Here is a 25,088-nt window from a genome sequence, read left to right as displayed (position 1 = left end):
ACAGTGAGATGGCCAGCAGCTGCTCAGGTCCGGGCCTTGTGCGCCTCCCCGTCACGCTTCACGCCACATGCTATCACATTATCCTTATTTTCGTTCTCTGCAGTTCAAAGTCATGTCTGTTGACCTTTACACCTTGTACTCATCTCATTTTCAGCTCACGCCTCCTCTCCATCTTCATCTCCATTCTCTCCAGTCTCCTGTTGTCCCCTCACCTCCTCTCTCTTCATGCTCTCCTGTGTCTCCCATCTTCACAGGTAGGTGCCATCGGCTGCTGTTACCTCACTGCCAAGGCCCAGTTTCTGTTGATGTTCCGCTGCTATGCTGTCTGATGTCTGTCATATTGTTGTCGTCTGATTAGACTCTGGAGAACTTAGAACAGAGTTTTGTTGTAGTGAGGAGAAGTGATAATACTGCTGCTCATTTGGAGATGATGCTAAAAAGGAGGCCGAATTTACTTTAATCCTGTTCTTACTGATGCTGTGATGGATGTGTTGAAACAGATGCATAAGACATGGTAACAAATGTAAAGTGATTCAGCTCAGTTAATGGCTTCATTACCTGCAGTAATAATAATGATGAGAATAAACTTTATTCATAGAGCATTTATTCATAGAGCTGTGGCTCACGGTGCTTAACGATAAGAAATTAACTAGTACAATAAAGTAAGGGTGAAGAGAACAGTGTAATTAGGCAATAGAAAGACAGTAGGTAAGGGCACCTTGATGACTCACCTCATATTGTGCATACCATCAAGGCTCTGTCCCATTCTGCAGCGGCCTGGGTTTGATTCTGAGTCTGCTGCATATTATTTCCTCTCACTCTCTCCCCAGCCTTTCTGTCATTCTAAGTTTGTCAATAAAAAAAACAGAAACCAGTGAGAATATTAAACAGGGGACAATTAACTAGACACAGATCAGTGAAAGACAGAGGAGCTGAAGCAAAGTTGCGAGGGCAGAGTCAGCAGAAAACCTGTTTTAGCCCCTTCCCTCACCTTAATCTGCTGTCCAGTAGATCTTTACTTGTAACTAGTTTGAGAATTATTCAGCTATGGTATTCGTACACACACAGCAACATTTCCATTATCATTCATTACAGATCTGGAACGTGTGTCGTCTGCATACAAGGACATGCAGTGATTATTGTTTTGTGATGGGTTGATGGATTATTATGGTTTTCTCAAACTTTTACTGCAATTATTCGCTTTGACAATCTTTACATTGAAACTGTGAGCTCTGCTGTCCTCTGTAACACGACAGGGAGGAAGACGGATCATTCCAGTTTAATTTCAGTGTCACTCAATCTAATGTTTCTCAAATGCATGAACTACAGTCTGCCCAAGGTAGATGTTGAGCCTGAGTTAAAATGGGGAATATAATCAGTTAACATTATGTATTTTAGCAGATTTCTGCTGGAAATATCATTTAAACAAATGTCAGATTTGTATCCTCAACACAGAAACTGATGCAGGGAAGGACCCAGACAGATCTGTGATTCTCTCACCTCCATTTCCTTTCTGCCCATACCCCATCCCCAGATGTTTACACACAGATAAACAACTGAGACTCATCTGCTGTACAGTAAAAGTAAAACATGGCTCAGTAGTAAAAAAAATACTTTTTTTTCCCACTCACCCTGACTGACACGGTCTCATGAGCCCTTTTCTGTCAGTGTGTAGTTTGGAGGAATGTTGACTGATGTGATTAGCTCACTTCACTTCAGTCACTCGTCGTCTATGGGCTCAACAACCAGATGTTATCCTGCTCCGATGTGACTGCAGCACTTAGCACATCCTGCTAAAACCAGTCGGCTGCTTGTAATCTGCTCTTTTTCAATTGTTTCTCTGAAGCAATCGTGTATGTGTTAGCCGTGCGCGTGTGTGTGTCATGTCAGATGAGGTTTAAACCCCGCTCTCATATAGGACTTTCTCTCTGCGATTATCTGTGTGTGTGCTCAGACGGGGTTTTTGTGTGATGCACTGCTCAGGTCCTGTGGAGACGGTTGCTGGGCGCCACGGCGGGAGATCAGGTTGTCGGCAGAGAGCGAGGAACAGATAGGGAGCGGCTCGGTGGTGTGAGGAGGTCTGAGGAGGGCGAAGGTTTTCCCTCCTCTGTGACCATCAGACAGATGGCAGCAGAGAAACAGAGAAGATGGCCTAGATTCACACATGCTCGCGCTCTCTCTCTCTCTCTTACTCCATCCTTTGCTCTTCTGCACCCTCTCCTGCCCCCCCCCCCCCCCTCACCCCGCTCTCTTATGGATGTTAGAGAATCAGCCCCAGCACCGATGGTAACATCAGATTTTCTCTTTTGGACGTTTTTTTTTTCCTTTTTTTCCTTTTTTTATCCTTGTCTCATAGCCTCCCAGATTAAATGTGCGTTGGTTGTGCCTGTGGACGAAAGGGTTGCCTAGCAACCAGCTGATGAGAGCAGCCTTGAGGCCTGCAGTGATGTCATTCTGAGTCGCGGGAGGGGTGTGTGTATGTGTGTGTGTGTACATGCATGTGTATGTGTGAGCGACGGATGGAGGATGGCAGGCCGAACCCTCAGCAGAGTTCAACATCATCTCACGCAGGTCACGTGCTGCGCTGCTTTAGTAGGCCACCGTTATGTAACCCAGCACAGCCGAGTCAGTCTCTCTGTGTGTGTGTGTGTGTGTGTGCGTGCATTTGAGCTTCTATAAATAAAGGCCGCGTGTGCACACATGCCAATGAGTGCGACCCCGTGTGCGTGAGCTGGTGTGTGCTAGAAAGAAGCAGGAGTCATGTGATGTGTGGGCGTGGTGAAGGGGAGGTCTCCAATCACACATATCAGTAACTCTGCATCAATTTCCTAATGCTACTGTCTATCTGTGTGTGTGTGTGTGTAGCACCGTGTACCCGTGCAAAAAGCTCTGTTTTCTTTTTTTGTTCCCTCAACAGAACATTTAAAAAAAGAAACTGTATTAACTGGAGCTGGTTAAGTGTGTCGCAGAATTCCAGGTGACATTTGGTTTCCTGCTCGTGTAAAACAGACAAAAGCAGCAAATCTGAACATTTGAGAAACTGGAAACAGCAAATCTTTGGCAGTGAATTTAAGACACGACACTAACAAGAAGAGGATACTGGATGGTGGTGGATACATTTTTAAAAATGGAATCTATTGTGTCCAAATGCTGGAGGTCACGGTCTACGAAGGTGTGTGTGGACCATGTTACAAATTAATGTAAGCTAGGGGCACCGAGTGGCACAGGAGGTTAAGGCTACAGTCCTCACTGCAGGCGGCCCCGGTTCAAATCCCCTTCCCTGCATGTCATTCCCCCTCTCTCTGCCATCCCATTTCCTGTCTCTCTCAACTGTACTATCTAATAAAGGCATGAAAAACCAAAAGATATACTTAAGTAACTTAGTAGCTTGATGTAACAAGTCGTCAGATCTGTTGCACAAAGCAATTTAGTTGTGTTACTTTCACCTCAGAGGTCAAAAGTTTGAGCTGTGAATGACCTGATGTCAAAGTTGATGGTGTTCCAGTTTTGCATGCTGCTGCTGCTGTTGTTGTTAGCTAATACTAGCCACACTATGGCTAACAACACACTATGTGATAGTTTGTGCATTAAAAGGAACATAACAAGATGTCTACAGGCAGAAGCTGCACAATTAACACACAAACTACATTCAGCTTTTATTCACTGTTGCTGATCGGAGCAGCCATCTTGGATTGTGAGCTTGGGGTCACCGAAGTTCCTCCAAGTTTAAAGTTGTGTGTTGTGTGTTGGTTTCACCTCCAGGCCTGAGTGAACATGAATGATGTATTTTATATTTGTCTGCAAACACTGTTTGATGTGCACAAATAATCTGACGTTCTGTCGACCGCCTGAGAGCCGTTAGCAGCGCAGTGCTGTCCTCTTTCGTTATGTGTGTGTGACTCTTGGTAGTTGCAGGAAATGGTAATAAGGTCAGAGAAGCTAAACGAGGCTCTGTGCTAATTAGTCCAATAGGCAATTACATACTTTTCACATCAGTTTAAGTCCTGTAACAGAAATTGTTTAAAAAGATGAAAGAACAGAATAGATACCAATTAGAGAGGTACGTGACAGATCTCAGGTTCAAAATTTTGAAGTGTCTGTATCATTAGAAAAGAATAATAAAATTAAAAACATGACCCGAAAGCGGGAGAGACAGACGCTGGCTGGCATCATTTCATGTAGATGTTATTTTACCATGTGTTCCCTTCTTTTCTTTATGTGTGTGTTTTTACATGTTGTTCATCACACGTCTCACATCGTCCTCTGTCTCCATCTCCTCCACCCATCCTGACCTGCTGCTGCTGTGGGGAAGCTGGTGCTGAGAAGTGTAAGTCCTGACAGCGAGCGGCCGGACTCTGGAGCCGGCAGCCCCCTTTAACAATGGCCCAGTTCCATTTTGGCAGCGCAACCCCCTTTTAGTCCCCTTCACTTCCCCCTCGGGCTGTTCCATATGTTACAAGTAGGGAAGAGCGGTATCTAGGCTGCACCGGCAGTTGGTGAGGAAGTTGGAGCGAGAGCGAGGCGGTCGGGGTCGACTCGGTTCTCCCTCCACAATCTGTGTGTTCACTATGTTCACAAATTGATTTATTAGGAGAAAAAACAACATAGAACGAGCTCCTCGGGGGGAATTTGAAGGAAGGTGTGAACACTCTGCATGGGTTGGTTTGTGTGTGTGTGTGTGTGCTGTGGTGGTGGTGGCGGCGGTAGTGGTGGGGGGTCCTCGTGTGTCACTGCTCCAAATATCAGCACGTCAATCACATCCCTCCATCTGGGCCAGAGTGTGATGTCTCTTACTCATGCACACACACACACTCACGCACGCAATTGTTTCTGTGTGTGGTGGTTGGACCTGGACTCGTTTCAGCCAACTTTGATGAAGACAGCAGTCTGACGTCCATGTTTTCATGTTTCTATCCACACACTTTAGGTTGACGCTGCTGCTCATCTCTATTTTCAGGACTTCAGCTACAGGCCCATTGGTTCCATCTGAAGACACACATGACTCACAAATGTATAGTTTCAATTAAACAAAAAGACTCAGAAACAGCTGCTCATTGTAGGTTTGAACAAACTTTACTCAAACAGAAGAAATAGAGCATGTGTTGGAAACTAGTTTCAGATGTGGATTCATCCACATTTAAATTAATATTATATAAGATAAGCTAAGATAAGCCTTCATTTCATTCCTCAGCAGTCCAAGAATAGAGACACAAATAAACAGAGGAAGAGACAAGACTACAATAATAAAACTAACAAAAAAAACGATTTCAGAAACAAAACACAGGAAAACAAAGATTATGTAGCTACTATACAAATAAGAATCTACATTTAGGACCGGATCTACTAAGATAAGGGGTGCTAAATTGCGTGCTCCTAGTAAAGTTTTGCGAGTTTGGTTAGCGCACACAAAATGATCTACTAAGAGTAACTACTAAGCATCTACTCCTCCCAATATTTTGCATGTTCTGGCAGAAACGCCATATTACACTAAATGGATTCCACATGCAATTTTGCCCGTTTGAGAGATGCAATCCTCGGTGTGCCCGGTTAGTAGGTCAGCTTTGCACACGTTTTTATACACGCAATCCTTTAGTAGATCCGGCCCTTAATGTGAAAAGCACTTGTAAATGAAAAAGAATATTGCATCAGGTACTAATAATATACTATGATAATATTTGTAATTATATCTGGTTAGTTATTCAAGGTATATGATGTTTTTAGTGAAGTGACCGTAAATGTGATTCATTACCAGGTTAATTTACTAAAAGTAAGGCTGACATTATCAATTTCTCAGCTGCTTCTTCAGTTCAACACAAGGTCTTTTATTTTGGTTATGTAAATTTCTCAGCGGGAGTTTCTCTGTTCTCCATCGTACTGTAAAGGCTGTAGAGAGGTTAGCGAGGCCCCCCCCTGTTGCTGCTGTACATCTGTCCATTAGTGGACAGTAGGTGAGCTGAGCACTCACTCACTCACTCACTCTGTGGCACAGCAGCTGCAGTTTTTTTTTCATCTAACATGAATGTAATAAACCATATCACATACAGTATATTTAAGGCTGCACAGAAAATCCTTTACATTTCTACATTCTGTTGATTTGACTAACATTTCTGTCCACTATCACAAATTCCTCAAAACAAACAAGATCGAAGTTTCTCTAAATAAAGTCAAAGAATTCTTGTCTGTATTTAACAAATTAATAACCCACTTAAAATCATATATTCACCTTTTATTGTATAAACAACTAAATAACTGCATTTTTTATAATTATTGAGAAGTCTAACCTTAATAGGAGGTTACTACAAGAAAATGAATACAAAAGTATATAATCATGATTACATTTACAGACTTTGATGATGTCTTGAAAAAATAAAAAATAAAGTGAACAATCTTTTAGATCACCGGTTTTTGCTTTGAAGGCTTTGTCTATTTGATTTTATTGAAAGTGAGGTAGCAGTACTTTTAGTGGTGTGGGGAATTACAAATTGTACTATAATGGAAATATAAACATATAAGTGACCCAATAGTTTGTGGGAGATGCACTGCTACCAGCCGTCTGCGAATTTACAACTAAACAGCTTGTTGTAAATATTCAGATCTACACATCAGCGTCAGAAAACTGCTGAGACAAAAGAAAAGGAAAGAGACTGTGACTGTGGTGATGATGATGAACCATTTTGCTGATGCTGCCACCTACTGTTCATCCTGCAGAGTTACATGATAAACCTCTTCCAGCTGTGACATGATGAACATCTGTAGTTTCACATTAATGATCCTAACTCCCCAGTCTCATTTGTCTTTAAATAAACTCACACTCACTTATAACGATCCCTCCATCATCGCTCCTTCTGTTTCAGCCCCTCATTACAGAGCTACACTGAGAACTTCACATCACTCTCACTCTTATTTTGAAAGTATGATCAATTTTAGATTATCTTCAGATGGTCACTGGGCCAATGAATCGACTTCGGTAACACTTTACTTGAATATGGGTTCATAAAACTGACATAACACTGTCATAACCATGACATAACAGCTGTCATAAACATCAATGAATACTTATGACAGCTGTTGTTAAGTGTCATTCGGTAAGTTATGTCACTTTTGATGCAAAGTTGACATTATTTGAGATGTACAGTACTTGTGATGAGAACTTGACATAATTTAAACATTTTGGCAATTAGGTCTGCTATGACAGTTTAAATTGTCTTTATGTCAAGTTGTCAGAACAAGGACATCTCAAACAATGTCAACTTTGCATCAAAAGTGACATAACTTACCGATTGACACTTAACGACAGCTGTCATAAGTATTCAATGATGTTTATGACAGGTGTCATGTTATGGTTATGACAGTGTTATGTCAATCTTATGAACCCGTATTCAAGTAAAGTGTTACCTCGACTTCTCAAGTGTTGTTTTTATGTCAACGTCGTGTAAAGGGTTTCATCTCGTTTTTACTGAGGCTCATTGTTGAACTTTTCTACTCTCTGACATTTCCCTTTAATCCAGTGACTAACCGTCTCCTCCCTCCCCAGGCCGCCCACAGACGACTCAGGAATGCGTAACAACGCGGCCGCTGCTGCCCTGACCTCCACCCCGCCCAGCAGCCTCCCGTCCCAGCCGCACCCCTGCAGCCCGCCGGACTCTGCCTCCTCACTCACCCCCTGCTCCTCGCTGCCCCCCTCCGTGTCGCCCACCCTCACCGACGTCTTTGGCCTGCCCACCCCGCCCATGGGCAGCGGCGGCGGCTACAGCCTGAGCTCCTCGTGCGGCGGCAGCGGCAGCTCGCGCTCTCCGTCGCCGCTCACGCTGATGCAGGCGGTGGCGGCCTCGGGGAAGCCCTTCGCCTCCAAACCCATGGAGCTGTGGAGCAAACACGACGTGGCCGACTGGCTGGAGAGCCTCAACCTGGGGGAGCACAGGGACGCCTTCCTGGACAATGAGATCGAGGGCGCCCACCTGCCCTCGCTGCAGAAAGAGGACCTGATAGACCTGGGCGTGACCAGGGTGGGCCACCGCATGAACATCGAGAGGGCCCTCAAGCTGCTGCAGGACAGATAAGCCCCGAGGAGACGGGGCGGCGACGCGCCGAGTCAGGGCCGAGGAGAGGGAGGGGTTACTCATCACTTTTACCCATCTCTTCATCAGACATTATCTCAAGTCGTTGGAACTGGGTAGAAGTTTTGTCCAAACTGATGCTGCCTCTTTGCCGTTTTTGTCCTCTCTTCATCCTCCGTTGTCGCCCTCATCTCAGCGCTCCGGTCTTGTCCGCCCTCTTCCTCCCTCCCACCGTCCTGAGCATCAGGGGATCATGGGATGTCAGGAGGAGCTGCAGGAGCAGAGAGGAGAGAATAGCTGCTATGTCGCATCATGGAGGGAGAAAGCAGAGGAGGCCGGTGTGAAGGACGGTCCAGACAACAACAGACTCTGGAATAGTTTGTCCTCAAACGCTGGAGAGAAAATACTCGACTGGAAGTTTATTTCACATAAAGACTCGTGCTCACCCAACTGCTTTGGAATACAAAACACTTTTTCCATACACCCGGTGTGGGTGCATGAAAACCAGCTGAGCTGGTCGTTGCTCCTTTTCTATCTTTGCTAGAGTTTGTTCAGAGAATAATATTTCTTCACTAGAGTCCTACCGGAGTTATATTTCTGGTTGCATCTAAAGTTGTAGAGAAAAATTTGAGATAGACTCCATTTTTTTGCTTTTCACCTGTTTGTGTCAAATAAGAACATTAGCTGACATGTTTGAACAAATACTAAACCATATCTCGTGTCCATGCGCGCGCGCGCACACACACACACACACACACATACACACTTTATTCACAGTGCCACACATTGAATACAACCAAGAACACACTGTCTTCACAGACGTATACACACTCTGAGCATGTATACACACTGTTGCTGCAATGGCCTTCTCCTGAGAGAGCAAAGCGAGGATAGAGGTGGTCACCAGAGGAGGAGGGGGCCCCGGGGCCCCTCGCCAGTCTACACCCATCCGGCTTCCACCTCAAGGAAACCTGAAGTGAGGACACCAGGTGCAAGACGGACGTTGGACCAGAAATATTCTCACCTTGAAATGGTTTTCCGACTTGTCTGTACCGGCTGAAGGGCGTCCTTGTCCTCTCTTGGCCTTCCTTCTACTTTTGTGTGTGTGCGTGTGTGTGTGTGTGTGTGTGTGTGTGTGTGTGTGTGTGTGCAAAGGAGTGCGTGTGTGTTTCAAGGCCAGTTTAGCTATTTCCATGGATTCACTATATAGGCCACAGTTTAGGGAAACTAGAGCTGTTCTTTACTTTTGTACTTCATTCTGTCAGATCCTCTTCCACTTCACCATCAGCAGGTCGGCACTCGGTACACGTGGCCACAGTAACGATAATGTACATCAGATGAGGTATCGTAGAGAAAGAAATCAACTATGAAATAGTGATGCAGTTTGGGAAATACTACTACTACTAATAATAATTTTGTTTGCCACGAGTTTGATGAGAAGATCAACACCACTGTCGTCCCCATCCGCAGGAAAACCTCAAATCACAACACTGACATACAGGAATCATGTGACTTTGACATCTAATGAAGACACCATAACATCAAACCTGTGCAGTGCAAAGAGGAGACTCGAACCTTCCTCACATCAACGCATGAGACTACTGTACCATTTCCTTCATGTTCCCCACATGCTTGGAAACACGGGTGAATATCAATATTTTCTAGGAAATTGTGTTAAAATTTGAACCACGTTTGGGTGGAAATTTTTCTAACATTTGTAACAGAGCAAAAATAACAATCCATCCTAATGGACACTAGTTGTAATATAAAGTGGAGATTGTATTGCGCTACAAAAGTTGCTGGAGCAGTTTTAGCCTAACCTCCATGGAGACAGCAGGGAAACAGCAGCTAGCATGGCTCTGTCCAAATGTTCAAAACAAAAATCATTTAATCTGCCCACCATCCTCTAAATCTCTCCGATTAGTATTTATATCTCATCTCCTAATTAGTGAGCTTCAGAGGCACATGACTGATGGACCAGGCTAGCTGTTCCCCCTTGTTTCCAGTCTTTATGCTAAGCTATGCTAAGAGAGGCTCATATTTAACACATATGTGAGAGTGGTTTTTATCTTCTCATCAGTTTTAAGTCTCAGCAAAGAAACGAGAAAAAATCCCAAAATGTCCAACGATCATTTAATATCACTTTACTGAACTTGAATTCTTCTGACACCTTTTTTGTTTGTTTTTTCTCAACACAAATGAAAAGCAAAGTAATATGTAAGGAGCGTAAAGTCGAGTTTTACCAGAGAAATTACATATTTTCTATACAGTATAGCTAAATGACTACCTGAACATTTTATACATTGATTGTTCTTTGATTATGATAAAGACTCGATGAGATTTGTTAGCGTTAAGATTACTAGCACTCGAATCTTGTCAGATCCTGAATGAACCAAACAAACAGCTGTGCAGCTGCTTAATTAAAGTGATTGCTGTGATTTTACAACAAATGGTCACAAGGGGAAAAGTGCAGTTTTAGACCAAGCCAGGTCGTAGCCGTAAGGCTGCGCTGACAAAGCTGTAGCCTCAACACAACTGGACTGTTTGTCTTTGAAGATGAACAAGATCTTTTCCTACATGTATTTATCAGCAGGTTGGAGCCAGATGATGACTTTTAGAGCAGATGGAGAATCCCTGAAGCTTCAGGGTTTTATGGTGAATTACATGTTCACATAAGTCCACTAACATGCTTTCTCCTGCCCTCTTTCCACTGTGCAAGGAACAACCAGAGGATAACCTGACAAAGCTGGCAGATGTTCATCAGCTGGGGCCCCCTGACCCGCCCCCACCCTAAAGTCAGATTAGAAAGGGATAGAAACCACTTCTGATCTGCTGCAGATGATGAGTCCCATATTCTTATCCAGTCTCGATACAGAGACCAGATTTAAGTGTGTTAAGGGTCTGGTTTAAAACTAAATCAGCATTTATAAACCTGGAGATGTGTGTTTGCTAACAGTGATTACAGGCTGGTCAGAAGTAGAAGTACCGTGTGTGTTGAAATGTGTATATAAGAGTGTTTAACAGGTTAAAAACAAACGTTTATTTGATTATATGTATAGCTCTATTGAAAAGGTCTAGAGTAAAATAAAGATAAAAAAGAAATTCTATGAAGGTTCATTTCTAGTTGCCAGAGCTGATGTGATGACCAAAGCAGTGGTCTCATTCACCCCTTTCATCCTGCAGAGGATGCCTTAAATATCTCACTGTTCCCTCCCTCCACTTCCTCCACCTCACGTGTGGTTTGACACAGGAACCCCAACATCCCAAAATAATCTATATACACTATATATATCATTTTCCTTTATGTTGGTTTCATCTCACACTCCGCAGCTTCATGTAGGTGCAGCTTTTTCCAGGAGACACATGAAACATACACAAGCTCTGTGTTCTGTGAACATTAGCTGAGGCTGGCACGGGACAATGCTGCTATAATCCTGTTCCTGTTTGAACCTGTAACTTATTTTAAAACAAACAGCGACGTGTCGGAGGGAGGGGGGGTAGAAAAGCACAGTATTTTTAAAGATTTGTATAGAGTTCTATGAAATTTTATAGAGGTTATCCGAACAAAAACTGTTCAACACTGATGCGTGGATTGCCAAAAACAGAAATACTATATAGATTAAAAAAAATGTGGCTATTATTAGACTTATGGGTTATGTAAGAAGCAATATTTATTCTGAATGAATCTCCTTGGTTGTGTTTTATTTTCCCATTTTGAAGTTACATATCATGATGCAATCACTTGTCAGTGTTTTAATGAAGTGTTGCCTAAAGTAGATACACTCTCTACTGCAGTAGTAAGATATATTTTGGCCAATCAACCCAGGTATCTCCTGACGACCCCCACCTGCCTGACTAGACTTCTCTCATCTTCTGAAACCCCCGAGTCTAGAGTGTGTGTATAAAAATAAAATTTTTAAAAAAAGATGTAAATTTAAAAAATATATATATATATATATATCTGCAGGCCATCTTGGTAGGAAACTATATGAAACCTATATATATGTATACATACATAAATCCACCAAAAAGATTAGTGGTGGCTGCTGCTTCCTCTCCGTGGATCAGCAGGCCACTGTCCGTTTTCTCTGTGGAAATGTAGAGCTGAGTAGATGTAGTAGGAATCTTTAAAGAGCATCACCGCGGCGTGGCGCTTCACCAGGCCATGTTTAGGACAGGCATGGCTCACTAACCCACTTCCACTCCCCTTCAAAACACTGCTCCCACCTTTATCATCGTCCAACCTTTGAGTAACTGTTCTTTTTTTTTCTTTCTTTCTTAATTAATTAATTTTTTTTTTTTCATTAATAGATTTTATTCTTTGATTAAGTCTTCATAGAGACTAAGATGTTTTCGGTAATTTGTGCAAAGACTTGTGTTCATGTTTTCTATGTTGCTGTAATTTTGTGCTACTAAATCATCATAGAGTCAAACTAATTACTGAAATGAAAAGAGAGAATTTTCCTGTAACTACACTCTTCCTTTCCCCTGCCCCTCAAATCCTCAAGACTTCTTGTATGGCAACCAAAATTCACTGTAAGAAATAAATATAATATTGCACTAGTGTGGTATCCCTCTTGGTCCTTTACAGTGCAGCTGTGTTGCAGCTGTTTGTGTGGGTCAGTGTGTTAACGACGGACGAGGACGGCGACGTCATTGCACCTGAGCGATGCAGACAGATGGTTTGTATGCACGGATATAAACAACATCTGGAACAACTCATTACATTTCAAGATCAAATAACCTTTTTCATTATACTGTACATCAGATAATGGTACATGTATCACTCGGAGGAGAAGGGACTGAGGGCAGCCATGTTTTATCTCTGCTCTTCAGTAGTTTATATCATTACTGCGTTCACTATTACATCACTATTTTACTACATAATGAATTACTGCCTTTGAACAGTGGAAATTCCTTTGAACACAAACTGTGAGTGTGATTTTTCTCAATGCCAGAGGGGGGAGACAAAATCTCTTCACTGTAGCTTTATTGAGCTGATAAACACCTGAAACAACCTCTTTATATCAAGTCTCCATCCAGTTATACTCTTCTTCATCAGTGATATGTGACTGTCACAAACCGGGCAGCACGACCATGACTAAGGAGGGAGACGCACACAAGAGCCAATTAACAGAATATGTATTGAAGAAAGGTTAACATGAAGAAGAATATTAATCTAATCATGGCGTGTGTAGCCACAAAAGCCAAACAAGGTCTCAGTAGTGAGGACAGCACTCACATACTGAGCTCCAGGAGGGGTTTGGAGGCACACCAGCAGGTGTTGCCAACCTGCTGATGACAGGAGAGAGAATACAAATACAAATTACTTTATTCATCCACAAAGGGAAATTCAGAGCAGGCATGGGTCGTCTCATTGACAACAACAAAAAAAGAAGCTAACTGAATCATTTCCTGACCTATCTGGCTCACATCAGACAACATCTAGCAGAACTTTAAAAGAAGCAAATAAATTACATATAATAGTACAAAATACTATTATAAGTTATTAATTTAATTCACAGCAGAAATCTAAACAGTTCAAGTTGTTGTAATACTTTGTGCAAAATAAACAGTAAAATAAGTCTGTGATAAATGCTGAGAACATTTACTTACTCACTGAGAAATAAGGACAGATGGAGCACAGATCAGGGGCCTCATTTATCATTGTGGATACACGCTTTTTTACACGCTCTTTCCCCCGTTTTGTGCGTACGCACTTTTCTCCGCCTAATTTGGGATCTATCAAACCAAAACTTGTCGGGAGAAAGTGCAGAAATTTACGACCAGTCTGACCATGGCGTACCGGCATTTACACGCTTTTTGAAGAACAAGAGGAATTGGCGACGCCGCTGCTGAGTCAGAGAACTGCAGTATGCGAGGGAGAGAGGAGCGCGGACACTGTTTGAAGTAGCAAGTGGTGGTGATGATGACCCCCCCCCAAGGGAAATACCGTGCAGCCGTGTGTACGCGGAGTTTGATAGATCTGAAAAGAGTGTATATTTTTTGGTCGTACGCACATTTTGCCTTTCCGTCGTACTGAAAATTTAAGAGAACTTTTACACGCTCTTTGATAAATGAGGCCCAGGGGCCCCAGGGGCCTCATTTATCATTGTGGATACACGTTTTTTACACGCTCTTTCCCCGTTTTGTGCGTACGCAATTTTCTCCGCCAAATTTGGGATTTATCAAACCAAAACCTGACGGGAAAAAGTGCGGACATTTACACCCATTTTGACCCTGGCGTACCGTGATTTACGCCTTTTTTGAGGAACAGGAGGAATTGGCAACACCGTTGCTGAGTCAGAGAACTGCAGTGTGAGAGGGAGAGAGGAGCGGAGTACATTTAGAAGAGCACAGTAGGATTTTTTGGAAGTAATTGTGGTAGTGGTGGACCGTTGATGCTGGCAATCCAACCCGCTCTATAATAACACTAGGCTTTATGTTAATTGATAAACAGAGCGGATTGAGGATTTTGCTTTTTTGCTTTTACACACTATAGTGTGACGTCTGACAAGGATCAAACCATCCAAGTTTTAAAACACATCGGCAGCAGCGCACACTGATCTGCAGCCTAGACTGTTATTATTCTGTCACCTGAGTTAACGAGGTGCACGTGTGTTTGGAGCTGAGAGAGGAGAGAATAAAGAGCGAGACAACGTGGCCCTGAGGAGGAACTATGAAGGACTCAACTGTACTGGAAAATGACCCAAACCGAGTCCAGTAGAGCTGTAACTGTGTAGTGGAGAGACGTGCAAAGTAATGGTAACTATCGTCCTGCTTCCTATATTGTTTTAACATCTAGGTAAAAAGAAAAAAAAAAAAAAGATTTTCTGGGATAAAGGGGCAGATTACATAAGAATCTTCTTACTCTATTACCCAAGCCTGGCAAGGATAAAAGGTTTATTGAAAACTTGAGACCGATAACCTTGTTAAATGTGGATTATAAATTACTTACACATGTTATTGCAAATCGATTGAAAATGTATATTGGACAGATAATTAGTGAAACTCAGTCTGGATTTATTAAAGAAAGGTCTATTCATAATAATATTAGACTGGTTATTGATTTATTAGATTATAATTATTTGATTGAAGATAAAGGTTTCATTCTTTTCCTTGACTTTTACAAGGCCTTTGACTCAGTTGAGCATCCTTTTATACTGAAGGTTTTAGAATATTTTGGTTTTGGCTCTAAATTCATTAAGGTAATCGATATGTTGTATAATGACATAAATAGTTCTGTCTCCCTCCCACAGGGAACGTCTAAAAGATTTGAGATTAAGCGTGGCATAAGACAAGGCTGTTCTTGCTCACCAATGCTATTTATTTTAGTAGCAGAATTATTGGCTATTTTTATCAAAAATAGCCCAGACATTGAGCCATTGAGACACGTTTAAGTGTTAGGGATGAATCTGAGCATAATCCAGCTTGCAGATGATTCCACTATCTTCCTCAAAAATTCAGACCAGATCCCTCTGGTTATCCAAAAGATAGAGGTTTTTGCTGAAGCATCTGGACTTCACCTTAATTTAAAAAAATGTGAATTTATGGCCATACATGAGCATCCACTAATTGATCTATTTGAGATCCCAGTGAAAAAAGAAGTGAAATATTTAGGGGTGAGCATTTCCAAAGATTACAAAGATAGAGAAGAACTAAATATTATGCCCAGTAAAAAGAAGAGTGATTCAATTCTTAACTCCTGGTTACAAAGAGACCTATCATTATTTGGACGTATCTTGATTACTAAAAGCGAATCTTTATCCAGAGTAATGTATCCTGCTTTCTCAATTGCTATCCCTAACACTTTAATTAAATCAATTAACCAAACAAACTTCAACTTCATCTGGAGAAAGAAACATCAGGAAGGGAGACTCGGTTAAACCATTAGATGAAGGAGGTTTAAATGTAATTGATTATGAGGCAATGAATGGTATGATAAAACTAAAATGGTTGAAGCAATTTATACAAAATACAAATGGTTTCTGGTTTCATATTCCTTTTAAAATATTTGAAGTGGGTGGGGGTATTGATTTTTTGTTGAGATGTGATTTCTGTTTGTCCAAACTTCCCATTAAGTTATCTAGGTTTCATGAACAGGTCATGTTATATTGGAAAATGATCTATAAACACAATTTCACTCCACATAATTCTCCGATCTGGAATAATAGATATATATTATATTTGGTCTATTTTACACCTGATGGATTCAAATGGCAGGTTTCTCCAATATAACGAATTTAAGGAGAAATTTAACATACAATGTACTAAAAACAATTCTCTGTGGTAATTAAAGGCGGGTTTACACTGCACGACTTTTCGTCTGTTCACATCTCAAACTGCACGAGCTTCCCTCTTCAGTCCTACGTCTCAGATCAGTCTCAGACCCCCACTAATTGCACGTCGTTCTACGATTGCTCCCTGTCAGTGCCCGATCCGTACCCGGAACACGATCCGTTCCAGCGCTTCTGCGCATGCGCCGTTTTACGGCATTCGCTTCAAAGCTATGCTAACTGATAGCCTAGCAGTAGAGCAGCTAAAAGTCCGCCGTAGCGTTGTTAAAACGTCACTTTATTAATTTTAAATATTTTTTCATGCGAGAAAGTCACAGTTTAGAGTCCTAATCTGTGGTCAGTTTATCCAACTGACGTCTGGTTTTGGGAGAAGTGCAGAGCTAGCTGGGAGCAGAGCTGGGAGCATAGCTGGGAGTAGCCACCGGGAGCTAACGTTAGCTCGCTGCTCGGGTCATCTTTAGAGGCAGCAGCCGGCCGGCTGAGGTGATTGACCGGTCACCCAGACGTCGTCATGACGGTGGAGAAAGCGAGCAGATTAATTTATGGTCTCATTGATTAGTTTGTGTAAATGAAAAGTGAAGCTTCAGGAGGAGCTGGTCAGAGGAGCAGTGCTGACTTGCTGCTGTCTGTATGTGCAGAAATCACCACATTTACATCAATAAATAAATGTTTTACAATTAACTGATCGGTCTACATTACATTTAATTTAATCAGAAATAGAACAGAGGGGAATTCGTTGCAACGTGCTTGTGTTTTTCCTCATAGAACGTCTCTGTTTTCATCCATATCCGCGGTGTCTGCCGTAAACTAAAAGAAGGGGGGAGTGCGCATGTGCGTGCGCATGCGCAGAAGCGTCCTGGAACGGATCGTGTTCCGGGTACGGATCGGGCACTGACACTCCCCACCACGATTACCCTACATCCATGCGATTACCCTGCGATGCCGCTGAGATTTGTGCTGCTCTATAATTGCTCGATTGTAAACCTCAAATTGACATTGGTTCCTGATATTGGTTCCTATATAGCAGAGTCCATGTGGAAGATCAGACCGACAAACACACAGACAGACAGCGCGCATCACCTCCAAGGCCGGTGCTGCAGAGAGAGAGAGAGAGCGGCGCTCTCCAGCCAGCTGACGTGTAGTTCACCTGCAGCTCACCTGCAGCTGTCAGAGGAGCCTCTCTAGTTCTCTCTCTCGCCTGCACTTTGTTTAAAAATTCAGCTGATCAGGAGCCAGAGCACAGTGGAAGTGGCTGGTGTAGGCTCGCTATTTTATACTGTAACGGCAAGAAAAAATAATCGTCCTCAATTGCTCCATCACGGACTGCGCTGCATTACTGATCATCACCCGGTCACCCTGTCTGTCACAGCTGGTCTAACTTCAGCTTGTCACTTCCCTGTCCCTCCTCTCTCTGTCTGCCCGTTCTAACTCCATCTGACGAGGTTCAGCATCACACTCAGGTTCATAAAGGCTCTGTTAGTCGGGGAGCCACAGGCTCAAAAATGGGTTGAACCTGACATCGTCCGTTATACTTTTTATTTGTGTTTTTTCTGTTAAATTTGACACTAAGGAACAATAATTGAGGGGTCTGCTCTGCCGGAAATATCACGAAAAAAAATTGTGGCCATTTCACTGTATGCACCCTTTATTTTTCGACAGGAAATTGTAAAAAATGATTTTTTTCTTCAAATCCTCAGTAGCCTGGGTAGGCTGTCAATTAATGCACAGAACACATGTGGTGACAACATCCACTGAAAAAATAACTCTTAAAACACATTTCTACATGATTTTGTATCAATTTTATGGAAAAAAAATTAGGCGTTTTCTCACTTTTTCCCAATATTTTCATCTTTACTTCATTGGCAATCAACTATGGGTCCAGGTTATGACATTAGTCAATGTGTCATCATTTTCAGCAAACTGTATACTCATTCCAGTGAAAAAATTATAAAAATCCAACCAAAATCATTGGTTCTATGATAATTTCACTACTAGCTGGCGATCAACAGGCTCAGAGCCTCAATAGAATTTTAGGCTAGGCCTACTCTCGAAATTCCAAAAGACATACTGGATGTTTAGCATCATGGTACACTCACAAACACGAGCTTAGTATTTGAATGAGTTTGAAACAACCAACAGTTACCAGTGTTTCTAGTTTAGCTGTTAGTTGAAATTCAACTCCCGTGGGAAACCCCCTAAAAAAAGTAGTTGGGGTACCTGTAACCAGACTTTCAAAAATTCAGAAATTTTTAATTTGGCCTTAAGTAACTTGTGAGGGGTCAAACTAGGGGTTTTTCACGATTCTGAGTTGATTGCAAACATTAGCTTTTCATCCAAAACACTCCTTGGTGTAAAAAAAAAAAAAAACAGCCATACCCACTTTTCCTGTTCATCGGAAAGGAACAACCCCCTCCCCCCACCAATAGAATGTATTAGAAGTTATTCCGTAGCATGGCACAGGTTGTCTGTCACATATCACTACTGTACTCAATATAATATAACTTATATTCTACCCTTTTTTCTTTGTAGGACATTATACAGACCCTCCAGGATTTTGCAATGTCGCAAAATTTATTAAAAAATTACAATAGGCTAAATGTAATTTATTACATGGATCGGTAGCAAGTGAATGAAAGAGAAAAGACACTGGACATGCACCGGATTTCACATACCAGCAAAAACTGAAACAAGTTTAGAAATGAAGAGAGGACACAAAAAACACATAGTGCTGTCAGGTACCAGCTTTTGTTGTGGGGTGTATACATCTTTGCATCAACTAATAGAGTGCTAAAGATTTTGTAATCTAAGTAATGTTATTAACCTTACTTTAATGTTATGAGTTAAAAACTCATAAGTGCTGATGTATGTTGAGCACTGTACAGATATCTCCAGGACCCTCAACCTCAACCCTCAAGCTTGTGTTTGTCCTGTTTGTCGCCTCCTTCTACGATTTTCCACAAGTTGCCACACGAGTTTACCCGAGCCAGGAAAACAAATTTGATTGGTCGTTATTGAGCGGGCGGGATATTCAATGTTTGGGGCGAGACCAAGCTCGGTGTGTGTGTGTTGTCTCAGACGTTTGATTGACGGATAATGGATCCAATATCAGTGGCTGATGAATCGTGAGCAGCGTGACGCATAACCCGTGCGTCTGCATTATCCAATGCTGAAAAAAACTACCACACTTTCATCCCAGATTTTCTCGAAAATAGAATTTTGCACAAAGTTTGGCCTACATCGTCTGATAGATGAGTTATTACACTAATGTTAAGACCCACAGTGGGCTCAAATTATTTTTTCTTTTCTGTACAGCTTTAAGGGCTACTTTGTGACTTAGAAATGGGACACCCCTTAAATGCCGATACCCCTAAAATAAGAAAGTAAATATTATGTAACAATGAGGTAAATACTCCATAAAATGGCCCTAGACTTAGATAATACAATGGTTTTCGTAATATTCATATCTCTATTAACAAAGAAAATACTGCATTCTGGATAGCCCTTGCTCCCAAGGGTGGTGTCGGAAAATCTCAATATTGAGGGCTATACAGCCCTTAAACTTGCACTTAATTTTTCTGAGAATCAGGACAGCACTAGCACTAGCAGGGGCGCACATTTTTGAGATTGAGGGTTAAGATTCAGGGTATAGGAATAGATTTAGTGATGAGGAAAGTCACTGTCAGCTACACATCTGTCAGCAGGTCAGCTCCATGCAGGCCACTGCACAAACTTTATTTTGTAATGTAAACAGTGACATGCCAGGTAGAACAACTGTAAAACACCTGGGGCTGGCAATCCAGTAAAGAGCAACATTGACTCCTGACATATGAGCAGCACACATGTCCAGAAAAGGAATATGATTTTGAACAGCTAGCATACAATCTTCTCAATAAAAATAAAATATTAATATAATGAATGAAAATAATATTAACTACGTTCTTTCATTAATGATGCCTTCAAGCAAAATGAGAATATCAGATATGATAAAGCTGGTGAAACCTTATTGTGATTCCAGAAAAAGATGTTATTATTATTAAAATAAGGTGATGTTAAAATGGTGTTAAAAATAAACAACAATAACACAGATGCACCGTGCCGTGTCACAGCCTCTCGCCGCAGAATGTGATGGTCTCTCGGCCAAAGCAGGTCGGGAACACCGGCCCCACCGGTGGTCGCGGTCCTTCTGTGGTACGGGTCGGTGGTGCCGGCCTGCTTTGGCCGAGAGACCATCACATTTTACCGCGGGAGGACACGGTGTTGCTCGAGATGAAGACCGGGCAGGACTGTCAGCTGAGAGCTTCCTGTTTCGGCTCCGAGCTGCTGGAGCAGTGGCGTGCACAAGGGCAGGGGCCGAAAAGGGAAAAAAAAGGGCACATAATAGCGCGTCCTCACCACTGAAGAAGGCACTTTAGCAGACGTTTTGGCTCCTAGAGGGCACTTTAGCACACGTTTTGCCCCATATGAGGGCACTTTAACACATGTTTTGGCTGCCATGAGGGCACTTTAGCACGCGTTTTGGCTGCCAAGAGGACACTTCAGCACACGTTTTGGCTCCTAGAGGGCACTTAAGTGTGCGTTTTTGGCCCCCATAAGGGCACTTTAGCACGCGTTTTGGCTCCTAGAGGGTACTTGAGCACACGTTTTGGCTCCTAGAGGGTACTTGAGCACACGTTTTGGCTGCCATGAGGGCACTTAAGTGTGCGTTTTTGGCTCCCAAGAGGGCACTTTAGCACATGTTTTGGCTGCCATAAGGGCACTTTAGCACGCGTTTTGGCTCCTAGAGGGTACTTGAGCACACGTTTTGGCTGCCATGAGGGCACTTAAGTGTGCGTTTTGGCTCCTAGAGGGCACTTAAGTGTGCGCTTTTGGCCCCCATAAGGGCACTTTAGCACGCGTTTTGGCTCCTAGAGGGTACTTGAGCACACGTTTTGGCTCCTAGAGGGTACTTGAGCACACGTTTTGGCTGCCATGAGGGCACTTAAGTGTGCATTTTTGGCTCCCAAGAGGGCACTTTAGCACATGTTTTGGCTGCCATAAGGGCACTTTAGCACGCGTTTTGGCTCCTAGAGGGTACTTGAGCACATGTTTTGGCTGCCATGAGGGCACTTAAGTGTGCGTTTTGGCTCCTAGAGGGCACTTAAGTGTGCGTTTTTGGCCCCCATGAGGGCACTTTAGCATGTTTTGACCCCCATGAGGGCACTTTAGCACATGCTTTGGCTGCCATAAGGGCACTTTAGCACGCGTTTTGGCTCCTAGAGGGTACTTGAGCACACGTTTTGGCTGCCATGAGGGCACTTAAGTGTGCATTTTTGGCTCCCAAGAGGGCACTTTAGCACACGTTTTGGCTCCTAGAGGGCACTTAAGCACGCGTTTTGGCTCCTAGAGGGCACTTTAGCACACGTTTTGGCTCCTAGAGGGCACTTCAGTGTGCGTTTTTGGCTCCCAAGAGGGCACTTTAGCACACGTTTTGGCTCCTAGTGGGCACTTTAGCACATGTTTTGGCTGCCATGAGGGCACTTGAGAATGCGTTTTGTCTCCTAGAGGGCACGTAAAATTTGTTTTTTGGCACACAACACATGGGAACGAAAAACGTAAAATTACGTGGTTGGCACTCAATGAGTTAAATGTTTGGAAGGAACCTGTACCTGTGTCAACTAACAATTAAGCTAAGTTGACAATAGGTTTCTTATGCATGTTATTAAAGCAGAAGTAAGTGATATATTTGTGTTAATATAAGTCTTAAATAGTTAAATCTTCCGACAGCAATCACTTACATAGAGTGTTTGGTCTGAAACACGGGTCTGTCAGTCCCTCTGCTCTGCTCTGAGCCGAGGAGAAAACTTTTCTCGTATCCTACAGTTTTTATCCAATGAGGAGAGAGAACGGCATGCAGGGCTGTGTGTGCAGCCAAGGCCAAGGGACGCCGTGAATGTGGTGACGTAGGGACGAGGACTGTTATGGTGCGTTCAAGGCAGCTCGTAACTCGTGTTTTTCCGACCTGTGAAGTCGTACCAGTTCGATCTGGTACGACTTCACCGGTCAGAAGTTACGAGTGGCCGTTATAGTGACTTTCACAGGTAAAACAGGTCGGAGAAACACGAGTGGGTTGCCTGGAACGCTACAAAGTCGTAAGTTGTGACTTGAAGCTGTAATTTACGGTTTCAAAAGCCTGCCTGGAACGCAGCATTGGCCAAAACGACCGGATCGCTTACTTCTGCTTTAATGTAGTGGCATGAAAAACATCAAGTTCTTCAAAAAAGATGTAGATAATATTAATGTATCAGACGTAAAAAGTTGTATATTGTCAACCAACTAACTACCACTAAGCCAGTGATTTTCAACCACTTTGCCGCGGCACACTAGTGTGCCGTGAGCTTTCGCCAGGTGTGCCGTGGAAAATCACCAAATTTAACTTAGGCTAATTGATCCAAACTAGTGATGCAAATTTTGATTTTTTTTTTTCAGACCGATAACCGACGCTCATAAGCGATTATAACCGTTAACGAGTGAGATTCAGCACTCCATCGAGTGTCTTTGACTAGGCTCGTGCCGACCGGCCAGTCTCATTTTGTTTGTTTTTTATTTTTATAACACACGCGCGCTGCTCCCGCTGTGCTGCAGCTCATCCACGCCAGCGGAGCGCTCCTCTGCTCGTCTGTGCAGCTGCAGGTGAGTGACGGGGAGCCGGCTGAGAGCCCCTCCTTTTTTATTTTAGGGGCACCGTCCTTATTCGTATTCACTCGGTTTTCCACACACACACACACACACGTCATTTTAAACATGTGTGTGTGTCTCGTGTGCAGACGCAACGGTCAAATATGTATAGACGGACGAGCAACAACTTAATTAATCATCATTTAATTATTTTATTTTGAAAATTGACCGGATTCTCTCGCCTTTTCTGTGTCCGACTTCCTGTCTGGTACGATCTGGTCTATCCAGCTTGACAGTCGGCGCTCTCGCTCGCGGCTCGCGTGAAAAATAGAACTGAACCGATCTGAAGCGCTGCAGGCGCGCGCACTGTGCTCCAGAGCGCGAGATGTGCGACCAGGCAGAGTGAAGCACGCGTTGCAGGTTGCACTCAGAGTTTGTTCTGACTTTCTATCACAGGGAGTGCACAGCATAAGTTTAAGTCCTCTCATGTTTGCTGTGAAATATGGCTGAAGGCACGAGTGGAAGTGTGCATGTGTTGACAAGCTCCCATGAGTTGATTGACAGCTAAAAAAAAGAGGCTTTGTTGAGCATCTGTGTCTGCAATAGTGACTGTCTGGCAGAGTTGGCTAATAAAATAGGACTTTTTTTTATGTCAATGAGTGTAGTGGCAGAAGCCTGCACAATGACCATTTCTGAGTCAGAACAAACTAAATACACTGTAAGAGACGTGTATAATGTGTATTATATTTACTGCATTAGGCTGCACTGTGTCATTTTCTAACATTTTTGGTTAGTGGTGTGCCGCGGGATTTTTTTAATGAACAAAGTGTGCCGTGGCTCAAAAAAGGTTGAAAAACACTGCACTAAGCAACATTTAGGCCTATTTACCATGGCAAATAATAAAAAAAGAAACCAATAAAGCAACTTTTTAATTTACATGTATACCCAGCAGTGAGAAGGGTGTGTGTGTGTGCATTTCAGCTTTTACTGGTATGTGAAATCTGGTGTGCACCCAGTGTTTTTTTTCTCTCTCACACTCCCAATCCACATAATAGCTTAATATATGAAAACAATAATTAAAAATTTTTATTAATTCAAAAAAAAAAATCACATAGCTATTGACAACATCACATCATTAATTCCTGTGACCATGACTAGCCACAGTGGTCTATGATAGCAAATTTACAGAGAGGTTGTGGTGATAAATTGCGTGGCGGAAGAGAATACATGAGGACTGGTTGAATTTGCGTTAATAGTTGCAATTAAAACATTGTAAAATCCTGGAGGGTCCTACCAAGAAAAAGGGGTAGAATGTAAGTTATATTATATTGAGTATTTAGTAGTGATATGTGACAGACAACCTGTGCCATGCTAAGGAATAACTTCTAATACATTCTATTGGTGGGGGGAGGGGGTTGTTCCTTTCCGATGAACAGGAAAAGTGGGTGTGGCTGTTTTTTTTTTTTTACACCAAGGAGTGTTTTGGATGAAAAGCTAATGCTTGCAATCAACTCAGAATCGTGAAAAACCCCTAGTTTGACCCCTCACAAGTTACTTAAGGCCAAATTAAAAATTTAGGAATTTCTGAAAGTCTGGTTACAGGTACCCCAACTACTTTTTTAGGGGGTTTCCCACGGGAGTTGAATTTCAACTAACAGCTAAACTAGAAACACTGGTAACTGTTGGTTGTTTCAAACTCATTCAAATACTAAGCTCGTGTTTGTGAGTGTACCATGATGCTAAACATCCAGTATGTCTTTTGGAATTTCGAGAGTAGGCCTAGCCTAAAATTCTATTGAGGCTCTGAGCCTGTTGATCGCCAGCTAGTAGTGAAATTATCATAGAACCAATGATTTTGGTTGGATTTTTATAATTTTTTCACTGGAATGAGTATACAGTTTGCTGAAAATGATGACACATTGACTGATGTCATAACCTGGACCCATAGTTGATTGCCAATGAAGTAAAGATGAAAATATTGGGAAAAAGTGAGAAAACGCCTAATTTTTTTCCATAAAATTGATACAAAATCATGTAGAAATGTGTTTTAAGAGTTATTTTTTCAGTGGATGTTGTTACC

At 42.5% G+C, this 25,088-nt stretch overlaps 1 protein-coding gene across 4 annotated transcripts in view; it reads left to right on the top strand.

Annotated features, from left to right (window-relative positions):
- Positions 1–9,425, top strand: part of LOC146990132 (SH3 and multiple ankyrin repeat domains protein 2-like) — a 233,315-nt gene extending 223,890 nt beyond the window's left edge. For 3 of the 4 annotated variants that reach the window (XR_015035061.1, XR_015035060.1, XR_015035058.1), the window contains 2 exons: positions 7,535–9,176; positions 9,213–9,425. Coding sequence is in view for 1 of the 4 variants with exons in the window: in XM_085769271.1 (XP_085625397.1) it covers positions 7,535–8,060 (526 nt within the window). In the remaining 3 variants the exon portion in view is untranslated. Of the gene's footprint in view, positions 1–7,534 lie in introns of all 4 variants that reach the window. The other variant, XM_085769271.1, reaches the window with a different exon arrangement.
- The last annotated feature ends 15,663 nt before the right edge of the window (positions 9,426–25,088 follow it).

The sequence above is a fragment of the Trachurus japonicus genome, chromosome 3, assembly GCF_045865225.1.
Source record: "Trachurus japonicus isolate A0001 chromosome 3, Traja_1.0".
Taxonomy (NCBI): domain Eukaryota; kingdom Metazoa; phylum Chordata; class Actinopteri; order Carangiformes; family Carangidae; genus Trachurus; species Trachurus japonicus.
This window is presented reverse-complemented; position numbering and strand designations above follow the sequence as displayed.